This window comes from Malus sylvestris, chromosome 2 (assembly GCF_916048215.2).
Source record: "Malus sylvestris chromosome 2, drMalSylv7.2, whole genome shotgun sequence".
NCBI classification, from domain to species: Eukaryota; Viridiplantae; Streptophyta; class Magnoliopsida; order Rosales; family Rosaceae; genus Malus; species Malus sylvestris.
The window spans coordinates 9,097,727-9,109,415 of NC_062261.1; the positions used below are offsets into that span (position 1 = coordinate 9,097,727).

The 11,689-nt window shown below is 35.7% G+C and overlaps 1 protein-coding gene across 1 annotated transcript; it reads right to left on the reverse strand.

Annotated features, from left to right (window-relative positions):
• Window positions 1-970: 970 nt before the first annotated feature.
• LOC126598826 (phospholipase D delta-like) lies at window positions 971-6,490 on the reverse strand. Its single transcript, XM_050265192.1, has 10 exons — window positions 5,304-6,490; window positions 4,869-4,985; window positions 4,421-4,615; window positions 3,857-4,159; window positions 3,634-3,702; window positions 3,388-3,535; window positions 2,812-2,960; window positions 2,304-2,456; window positions 1,818-2,018; window positions 971-1,485 (listed from the first exon to the last, which is right to left on the reverse strand). The coding sequence occupies exons 1-10, from the start codon at window positions 6,252-6,254 to the stop codon at window positions 1,189-1,191; spliced, it is 2,583 nt and encodes an 860-aa protein (XP_050121149.1). The 5' UTR covers window positions 6,255-6,490; the 3' UTR covers window positions 971-1,188.
• Between the last annotated feature and the right edge of the window lie 5,199 nt (window positions 6,491-11,689).

The window sequence follows — 11,689 nt, forward strand, 5'->3', positions numbered from 1 at the left end:
GCAAATCGACAGTTTACTCTTTATATATGTTCGAGACACGATCCCACACGGCGAGGCACATATTTATTGGGTGTGATTTTTCTTTATATTAAAGACAAACATAACAAGTTTTTGAGACCAAAACAAAATGATTTTTTTTTAATACTTCAATATTTTTACATTAGAGGGAGGGAGAGTTTGATTAAGACACACAATTGACAACCTAATTTGGCATCGAATTCGTCATCCACAAGATTCGAACATAAGACCTCTCACTTCCAAGTGAAGAGGAATACCACCAGATCGTAGTACTGAGTGGAAAAACATAATGATTTAGATGATTGAATTTGCTCTCTTAGTTACATAAATTATCGTAAAACATCAGTTATTTGTATCAGTAACCGCTTTATAGATGAGTGCTCTAGGAGTAGTAGGTTTGAACTTGAACCTACGTGCCTATAACTTTGTTTCTCAGGAAACTCGTACATCGAAAGATCTTGAATTTAAAACTTTCTACACCTAAAATATTCACTCAAGCGAAGTGTATTCGTGCTTCGATGACGGCTCAAGATCAGCCTCAAGAAAACCTATATTCATGAGGAGGTTCTACCCGTGAAAACGCTTTTTAATGTAACTTTCGCTTTAGCCAATCGTGACAGAAAATCCACCGGTTTCACCCAATGAGTCGAGAATGCCCAACTTATCAATTATCCTGTAAATTAATACTTTTCATGAATTGGGTAAATCGAAAACATGATTGAAGGATAAGTTTTTGGATTGTGGAATAAACGTTCTGTATGAGTTAGGTCAATTGGTCAACAGATTCAACACAATGTCTTATAATAGTTAGGAATATCGTTAAAAATATAATTTGAAATTTTTTTTTTTTCAAATTTTAAAATTCAAATTAATTCATTTTCAACTTCAGAAATAAGCACTGATAGTAAGTAAATATAATTATACAGCAAACAAGTAAATAAAAAATCACTGCTACAGAAAAAGAAAATTAATGCTACTTCACCATTCACACCGTCGAAATTCCGTGCAGAGATACAATACAAATCGCCATCATTTCACAGTACAAATTTACAAAACCTAATCAACAACAAAGAACACCCACTATTTTCATCTGTTAACTCAAAGACGAAGCGACGTTTCGCTTCGAATTTTATTGCACGAATCACGTATGAACATAAGAGTGTCGAGAGATTATGTAGTGAGCATATCAGGAATTTTGTTGGAATGAGATCCAAGAACCTTACCACCAACATCAGGGAAGTTTTCATGTCCCGGCAGGGGGCCGACCTTCCCATCAACATCTACGTCAATAGGATACTTCATAAGGTGACCCTGCAGTAGTGTAAACTCTGGAGATGTGAATCTCGTCCAGTTCTCGCCTGCAACCTCATTTACTTTCCTCATACATTTCAAACTCTCAGGCTCTTCGAAGCATGGATCCAACATATCAAGATGCTCGGCCCAAAGTGACATTCGATATCCATATATCTGCATAAATGGAAGATTGGAAGTCCTCATTAAAGCATGTATTTCACTACTTCCTTCCGTTTGGAGACAACCAGAAGTTCTAAACTTGTAAGATAATTAGCTTAAAATGCAATTTAACTCATTCTTTGCAAATAATGGAATAAAGGGGCAAGAAGGAACCGCTACTCTAAACCAAAACAAGAACAATTACGACATCTAGTGCTAGTTAAGTCTCATGGACGCTAAAGGTAGTGGGCCATTGTTGGATAAGTATCCTCCTCAGACTCAGCCAAGAAAGAATCCTAAAATTACAAGTTGCAAAAAGCAAGAGAGAAATACAGAAAGCTACAGACCTGACCATGCGGATGTTTCTTCCTCGCAGCCCATGTGTAATGGGGTTGATACGCACCCATAGCTATCTCAGTGTCCTTTGTACCAGCCATTGATCTTTGGTTGATATTGGCAGATCCCAATATTACGTACTCGTCATCTACTACCATACCCTTGGCATGAACATAAATCATAAACCGCTGATTTTTTTGTGAATCGGAAATCTGAAAGAAAAATTCATTATGAAGAACATCTAAAGAGTTTGTCGCAGATAATAAATTAAAGTAAATATCTAACTGAAGAAGATATCTTATCCATTCCAAAATATAATGTACAGGTGACAGATTTTGACAATAACCTTCGAACCCATTTAGTAACCATTTCGTTCTTTTGTTACTAGCCATAGGGATCAAGGTACCACAATTTAACTTAGATCAACCAAAGAAGCTAGAATTCAATGAGTTAGACTGTTAAAATGGTGCAGATGACAAATATTTTCGAATAGTTACCGAAGACGCATCGTCATTTGCAGTATCCTCAGGAAGTATTTCCCGGTTACCAAGGCAATAGAAACTTAGGTAATCTTGAGGATGTGAGTCCTGAATCTGCACCGATTTCAGTGCCGCTGCAACAGTACTATACATTGCTTGCATTGTCTGCCTCTGCAAAATGCAAACATAGACAAGTCAGAAAGAAACTTTCATGTATCCTTTCGGTTCTTATTTCTTATGCCCTTCTCAAGTCCCTTATCATAGACATCTAAGATTAGATACCAACACTGTTGTGAACAACATTACATAAATAATTCTGAGCCAATAATTTCCATGAACAAATTCTCATTGATTCTCAACAAGGCAACATAGAGTGGCGTATATTCAAGCTGCTAGCAAATAGAATCAATGACATTGAAGCAAAAAGTTCATCGTTCTTTATCATAACATCCAATTTAGTATTCCTGTTTAACGAATAACAACCATGTGTTTTCCGTGTATATTTATATAATAGATATTCACATACCTGCCAGAAGAGAATTTCTTGCATTGCGAGAGTTTTTGGATCACCTTCAGGCCACATAGGTAAGACGACATACACCGTGAATCTCTCATTAGCTTTAATTTTGCTAACAATTTTTAATGCCAACTCCATTGGGATAAGATTATCAGCTCCTGCTTACGAAATGAGAGAAAATATTCAGATAATTTTGAATCACAAGAAAAGAGATATTTACCATCAATTAATCACTATGTTTTCTTAAATGTTTGCAAATAGAAGAAGGTGAATTTGACATAAGCTAAGTGGTTACTGGTTAGGCGGCAGGTGCAACAATATTGGGTCATTGTGGCTATAATTCATGTAAAACCACCATGAAACAAAATGGAGATGCAAAATTTCAATATTTCTAGTCAATTATGGATAATATGACAGCAAATTGAGCTGCTTCTCATGTACAAAATGCTTGAACTATAAATTCCTAGTGCAACTATGCACACATGAAATAACCAGCTACTGTACTGTTGTACAAAACTAAAATTTTGCTCTCAAAAATATAAACAATAATTCCTAGAAATCAAGCATTACACACTGTCATCTTACCTGCATTTTTATAATCTGGCCATGCATATGATGAACCAAGAAAATACTGATTTTCGATATATATAAAGTGTTGGGCGGATCTGATTGCCTGGATGTAAGCTGTTTGAATGCTTTTATCTATTACCAGATTCTTTGAGCAAATAAGATGCTGCAGTTACAATCAAGAGGTATGATCAGATGTAGTCCGTACATTTGAAAGTATAAAAAGGAAGACAGGGCGGACAAGAGGGGGAATCAATAAAAAACCTTGGCCTCAGCAGCACGGCCAGCTTTGGGAAATCCTTTCAGTGATCCTGAGTCAATGGACCGGAAAATCTACAAAATAAAGAAGAAAATAACCAACTTGATTTTCCTTTTTATTACAGAAACAATAGAACATCTGTGTGTGTACTGTGTATGCACACCTATGTAAAATTATTATAAGAAACAGAAAACAACAGAAAGGAGGGCAAGAAAGTTGCATCTCCACCTGAACATGCCAATTTTCGGGATCTTTTTCATTGTTAACCCACAACAAAGGCTCGTCTTCTGGAATAGTTGTACCATCCTTTGAAACAGATAGGGGAGGACTTAGTATCCAGGAGATGCGGTCAATTTTTATCAATGCATCGTCATGCCAATGTGAAACCTTCTTACTCAGTAGTGCAAACTCCTTCCACCGCGTTGCTTTCCTCCAACGTTGCTCAAAGTTTATAAGAACATCATATGCAGCAGGCCCATCAACTCTACAGTGCAAGTCATGCCATGGTTGTCTTGGAGCCTTGGTTCCAGCCTATCACAAGAATAAAACACAAAAATGCAGAAAGATATGCATTAAAGCAGTCTCATTTTATTATCGTTGAATTGCACAATAGAATTTTCAGTTATGGATGAGTGGTCGTTGAAAAAACATAATATCATATACAAAGGATGCTTGTGAATGAACTGCAAGAAAGAAAAGTATAAGAAATTCATGACAGGTGCTGAAATAATATACAAAAAACAGAGGATGAAGCAATGCAGATAACAAAAAACCCCATCACCAATCACTTACAGGAAAAGTAGGTTGATGAACATCACCCTTAAATACAGTGTCAAGATTACGAAACAGTCTGTGCTCGGGTGTGTCATAACGACCATCACAAAGATCAAGACCTCCTAAAAATGCAGTTATCTTCCGATTATTACCGTCAGCCTGTGTGTCCACAAGAACACATTTTTGATGGTGGGTGAAAAGGGTTCCAACAACCTGTACAAACCCATACAATGCTTGTTAAATTCAGCAAGTTGATCACCTCAGATAAAAGAACGTAAGTAAACCATAAACTATTCTGAAATAAAATAAATCTCCTATAAAAGCAGTAAGTGGCTTGCAATGAAAAAGTTATTCTCAAACCAACCAATTATCCATATCATGGAGATTGCATTAAACAAATGAGCAAATAGCAAAAGAAAAAAAAATGTCAATAAACAAAACAACAAAATGTCATAATGAAACCTGCCTGTTGTTTTATAATGCTAAGCTTACTGCTAGCGTAGCGAGTTGACAGCACACAATTTACAGATGAATGCTTGAAAAACTTCCGGGTTTCTTCATCATGTGTCCCCATCATTCCTGCCTGCATCCAATCCAACTTCACATTAAGACCCAATTTCCAGACCATCGTATTTAAACTAACACAAGCATTCCACAACTACACAATGCACTTTTAAAGTTCAGAGATGATGGCAAACTTCCTAGGCAAGTTTTGAAGGTGTGAAACCTCCCGATTTAACTAATTAAATACCACTTCTAACACCCCGTTACCCGAAATCAAATTAAATAATCCAATTTGCACATGAATATCACAATCAAAGACATAACGTATAGATTAACATATCAGTTATATAAGCAGAAAAAAGCAATTCATAACTACAATGCAGGTTAGAAATGTGACCGTTTTGAAGCCGAACTTGTCGTGAGAGGACTTATCGTCCCACACCAACAGCAACACCCTCACGCCCTCCTCCGACTTGTACTTGAGCAAATCGCCGAGCAACAGGTCGCCGCCGCGCGGCAGCGGCCGGCTCGGCTCCCGAATCAGCCGCACCTTGTGAAACACCGACCAACCCACAATGTAAACCAAGTGGTGCGCTTCCGTAATCGCATAGCAAATGTCCTCCCATGTATTCTCCGCCTTGTACACCTTCCCACCGTCCAACTGTATCTCCGGCAGCAGCCCTGCAGGGCAGTGCGCGTCTTGGTACAACCTCACGGAGCTTCCCTTCCGGAGCGGGAAGTACGTGTTCTGCACGCCCTTGTGCTCCGGATCCCCCGCTATGCCTTGCTTGTACACTGGGTTTTTCTCGAACGGCGTGAACTGCAATTCGAGCTTGATCGCCGAGTCGGGTTTCGGGGGCTTCCCGGAGGGTCCGTAAATGGGGAACCACCCGGAGATGAGCTCTCCGGTGGCGATTCTCTCCGCCGGGATCTCGGCGGTTCCGATGGTCTCAGCGCCAAAGACGTCGTCATCTTTGACGTGAAACTCGAGGTTAATTGCAGGGTGCGCCAGCGGGACAAAGAAGTGCTCCTTCCACTGCGGGTTCTGGGAGTTCTTCATGACACGTGTCCGGGCGACGGTGGTCTGGGGGACCGTAACGGTGACGTATGAATCGCTGGTGATGATCTTTCGGTGAGGAACGTGGTTCTTGCGTTCTCCGCCGTCGTGACCGCCGTCGTCTTCGGCGGAGGGGGTGGAGGAGATATTGATGGTGTCGCAGGCGGTGAAGCAGCGGCGGAAGCGCTCGGAGAACATGTCCATGTTGGGGAGGCGGCGGGCTTCGAAGATTGTGAGGTCGAGGTCGCCGTGCAGGTAGATCATCCGCTCCTCCGACTCCGTTTCGGCCATTTCGTGGGCGGGCAGCGTACAAAAGCGAGATTTGCTGGGTTTGCGGTGGCGTTGGCGTTGGCGGTGGTTGTAGGCAGAGGAGACCGGAGTTGCAGAGGGAACTCGTGGCGCCTCGGAGGGAAGGATTTGGGGGAATTTTAAATTCCGTGAAGAAAAAGATATAATAATAATTGAGCGACGGAGGATAAGAGGGAGGGAGGAGGAGTGTGAGTGGGAAGAGGGAGTTGGTGTCCGTTAACTGTCTAATTCTTTCCATTTATCTGTTTTTTACTTCACAATTTGGACCTTTTTTTTATTTTTTAGCTCAAATCACTTTTTCTTTTTAAATGAAATAAAAATAATAAGGATTAATTACTTAAAACTCCAAACTTTTTAGCGTCATTTTAAATTGGTCTTTACCTTTTAAACATTTCAAACAAGTACCGAATATATTGAAAATGTCACATTTTTTAAGCCCAATTAAATTTATGTTAATTAACTAGGGCTTTTTTTTAGTACATTGATATTTTTACAATAGGAGGAGGGAGATTTCGGCTAAGCCACACAATGATCAGCCTAATTTAGTATCGAATTAAGCATAAGAAAATAAAGAATGAGAATCAAATCAAATCAACTAATCCCTTAATAAGTGATCAAATTTCTAATTCTGGGACTATTTGATTATGAATATGAAGACCTGACTTGTATATTCTTTTATGTGTTAGTAAACACAAGGAAGTTAAGAATTTGAATAACTATATTTACTACTCTTATAGCAATTTATAATATGTAAAATATTAATTTGACGGAAAAATTTGACACGACTAATTATAATAAGTAAATTGTTACATTTTATATTAAGAGCTCATAATAATCAAATTGAAAGTCTACCTAAGACTAAATAACTAAATTAAAAATCGATAAGAAAAATCAAAATAAGTTTAGAAATTAGTAAAAATGAGTGGGGGTGTGCAATAACTTGTTGGATTTGGAAAGATGGAGTGTGAGACCCATGAATATGATTGAGCATGTTCACAATAACTTCATATGGGATTTATGAATCCACGTCATCGTATCTCTTCCCTATGTTTGGTGAGTTGTGGATCCAATAGTCCAACTACTCAATCAATACCTATCCATTTTAATAATTTTGGTAGGTAATTAACTTCATCGGATTTATCATGTTTTTGCTTAAATTACTTGTTTCTTCGATGTGTGTGAGCTCATTTGAAAGTGTTTTTAAAACGACCGAAAACGTTTTTGGTGAAAATATTTTTGAAACCAATCCTTAGTAAAATCTAATGTTTTTGGAAGTACCAAGTGCGTCCTAGAAAATACATTTTAAGTGCACATATCTAGTGCTTTTAGAATTCAAAATCAATTTCACCGAAATCACTTTCAGTTATTTTAAAGGCAATTCCAAACAAGTCTATGTTGCTTTGGGAATGGGAACTACTAAATGCATAGAATCTATATACTTAACAAACAACGTTTGCAAATTGTGCGTGTTTGCCTAATTCCAACACACACAATAAAAATTAGGGTTTTAGAATTAGGAGGGGCAGATATTGTCTTATGTAAGTGTTTCATGATTCCGTCTATTAAATGAGAGAGATGGAGAAAAGAATATAGTGAAATGATTACACTCAAAATTTTATCCTGAGAATAATAATTCTAATGCGTATTGTATAATTAGTTGTGTCATATGCAATGACGGAACTAGCAAGTACAAATAGAGGTACTAGGTATTTTATTTTAGTGGGTACTACATTTTTAGAGTGGAGCATAGCCCATGGTTTCGTGATCCTGGTGCATGTTAGATTCTCTCCAAGAGGAGACAGCCATATATGTTGGGAGCAGCCGTTCCAAGCTAGCTAAGCTTAAGCATTCCCCTTGCCAATCAGAAATTCAGAATGCAGTCGGCATACCCTAGGAATAGTTTCACATGCGATCTTTTAGCAACTTGTCCCTCCAAAAGCAAAAGCAGAAAGTTGATTGGGTGCTTACTCCTTTTGAGCTTGATCCAAATTTCTCAATATCCAAACGTGAAAGCATCATTGAAAAGCACAAAAAAACAGCCTATTTTGCTTACAGCTTACCCTACCGGCCCACAGATCCCAATCAGTCTAGTTGGGAAGTTGTCCCAACCTCACTCTTGTTATCACAAACACTATCTTGATGCCCAAACAACCCCAATTATCGGCTTCCATCACCATGGCGTTAGTATACTGTCATTGTGACTTTTCACGTTAATTATACAACATTATCGTTGTAGTTTTTTTTTTTTTGTCAATGAACGACGTCATAGTAGAGTAAACTTATACATCGTATGTTTGACAGGAAACTTGACGGTGTGTTCTAGTGTCCAAAACATCAACGGTTCCATCATGTTTTCCAAATTCAAGTTTCCAAATGGAGGAAATTCCTCCGAGGAATCCCCCACTTGATTGCGACGGATGCCTTGCGGACAGTGGCAAAGGCTATCCAGCGGAGGATTATTGTGGAAGTTTTGGTATCTTATAAAGAATTAGAGCCTTACTCTCCTGTGCTTCACAGAAAAGAAAAGCTGAGATTTAAGTAAAACTCATTAAATTTAATTTCAACCGGCCGACCTCAATTTTGGGCCCAATAAACCACTGAACCAGTCCTACCACGACCCAACCTAGCCTACCACCAGATTTCAAATGGTAGTGAATTGGCTCTTATTAACCAATTAAATATGGATATGCTTGAAATACTATTATAAGTGTTTTCAGATGGAATTGGATCCGCAAATGGTGGGGATCCTCATGAGCACATAACATGAACCATTAGATTTTGATCCAACAGTTATAATTAGTATAATTTTTAAAAGGACTCCCTGTTTGTAGCCGTTTGATCAAAATTCAACGGTCTGTGTTGTGTGGTCATGAGGATCCCCACCATTTGCTCAGGAGGGGATCCAATTCCTTTTCAGGTAACCAAAATTAATTCCAACAACGTATGACCAAAATGTTAGTGTTTCGGAGTTGTAAAAGTACTTGGAAGCGTTTTTGTGGTTCAAAAAATGCTTAAAAGAAGCATTTGACTTTTTAATGAAAATTCAATGTGCTTTTAATAAGAGAATTATTATTAGCATTCCAAAAATCTTATTTTACACTCCAAACTTTATATATTAAGAAAGAAAAATACATTTTTAAGGAGTATAGAATGAAATTTTTAAAATGCTAATAACATTTTTCTTCAATGAAATAATTTTTTTAAAATAAGCAGTTGCGTGTAAAAGTTCTTTATGGAGCGGCAGACAACTGATTGAAGTATCAATCATTTCAGACATCTCTAGTTGTCAAGAAAAAAACTATTATTAATAATTTAATAGTATTGTCGAGTTTAATAGTACTTCTTATAATTAAGTATTAGCGATGAGCACACACTAGGTGTGTGAACAATTTTATTTTATTTTTTGTTTTTTTATTAAGGAGTATAATTAGTTTTTAAAATTTGGAAAAGAATATGGAAAAATATAAATATTGTGTATCAAAAGTGAGGGTAAAATAGGAAAAAAGGGATATGATTGTCATTTTATTAAAAAAATGGAGACTTTGGATGCGGTCCCTAACTATGAATATTCTTTGACTAAAACTTTGTTGGTTTTCGATTTTTGATCTGAGTCTCTGAAATTAATTTAATAATTTATTTCTATATACATTACTATATTTTTTAAATTAAAATTTTATATTTATATTTGTTTATATTAATGAGATTTTAAATAAAAAAACCAGAATTTGTGGGATTAAAAATATTAAAATATAAATATACTATTGTGTGTGTGTGTGTGTAAACATGGGTACATTCATCAAAATTAACCATAAAATTATTGTATCAAAACATGAGTACATTCTTCAAAATCACACCAAAAAAAAAGAGAGATATTAGGCTTAATAATATTAGTAAATTTCTTCGATTAAAATTAAAATGGATACATTCTCAAATCAAAGAAAAAAGAATGTACCCATATAAGTTTAAAAATGGATTAGAAAAAAATTGAATAGATTTTATATATATAAAAAATGGTACATTTTACATATAACAAATTGGTATATTTAAGAATGAGTACATTTTAAGATTAAAAATTTGAAAAAATTACATGAATGGGTACATATAATTAGCATGTGTACATTTAGCAAAAATAAAAATGGGTACAAATAAATAAAAAAATATGGGTACAAATACAAATAAAACTTTAAAAAATATGGGCATAAAAAGAAATTAATATATGGGTACAAATTAAAACTAAAAATAAAATTGGTACAAATTAAAAATGGGTACAAACTAAAAATAAAAATAAAAATATATGATAAAAATTTAACCATAAATATAAATATACTAATTGTAACATTTTTAACATTAAATGAATATATTTAGAAATAAAAAATATTTTATTATTGAAATAATTAATGATGTTATTAATACCAAGGACCTTGATCAAAAATTGAAAAGAAATAAGGTTTTAATCAATGGAGTAGCAAAAGTAAGGATGAGAACCTAATTTGTCCTAAAAAAAAGAGTGGTGATATTTCCACCCCAGTGTCTTATTTCCCCACCCACCATTTAATGGAAATGTTAATAACATATTTATCATTTTAAAAGAAGACTCTTAAACCCCTATTTAATTCAATACTAAAATTTTGAAAAAACAAAAAATAATTTAAAATAATAAATAAATAATGGTGGGTGGGGTGTGATATCTTTGGTGGAAAGAGATTGGGAAAGATTTGGGTTAGAATCGACGGAAATGTTGGAGGAAGGAATGGGCGTGTGCTAGATGAAGGCGAGAAACTTCAATGGAGAAAAAAGAGAATTGGGCGTGAGATATGCGGTTTTGACAAAAAAGGAGGAAGAAGAGTGGTTTGGGGATCCGGGGTCTCTGCATTACGATGTTAGGTGTGAAGGAGATGATGAATGTTTAGGTCTTAGGTCTTGCATTTTCTTTCTTTTTTTTTTCTTTTTTTATTTTTTTATTTATAATATTATTTAAAGATATATTAGAGTTATTTAAAAAAATATATTATGGTTATTTTGGGTATAATGGTGGGTGGGGAAATAACATTTTACTTTTTTAATTTTCTATGGTGGGTGGAATTATCATGTGGGTGAGAAAATAAGATACTGGGTGGGTCTAGTAGCACTAAAAAAAAGTAAAAATAGGAAAAATAGGGATATGATTGTCATTTTGTCAAAAAGGTATACAATTACTATTTTGCCCTCCTCATTGTCAATATTGTGTATTCAAAAGTGAGGGCAAAATTAGAAAAAGCAGGGAAAAAAGTTGACAAGGGCTATTCTCTTAATAGAATAGATATATACTCTTATAAATAATTTAGTACTATTTTAACATTTTGTTATATTTGCAGTGGACCTATAATGTCGAAAATCTTTTTACAAAGTGGTACGCCGAGTGAAAGAGCGACCTTCAC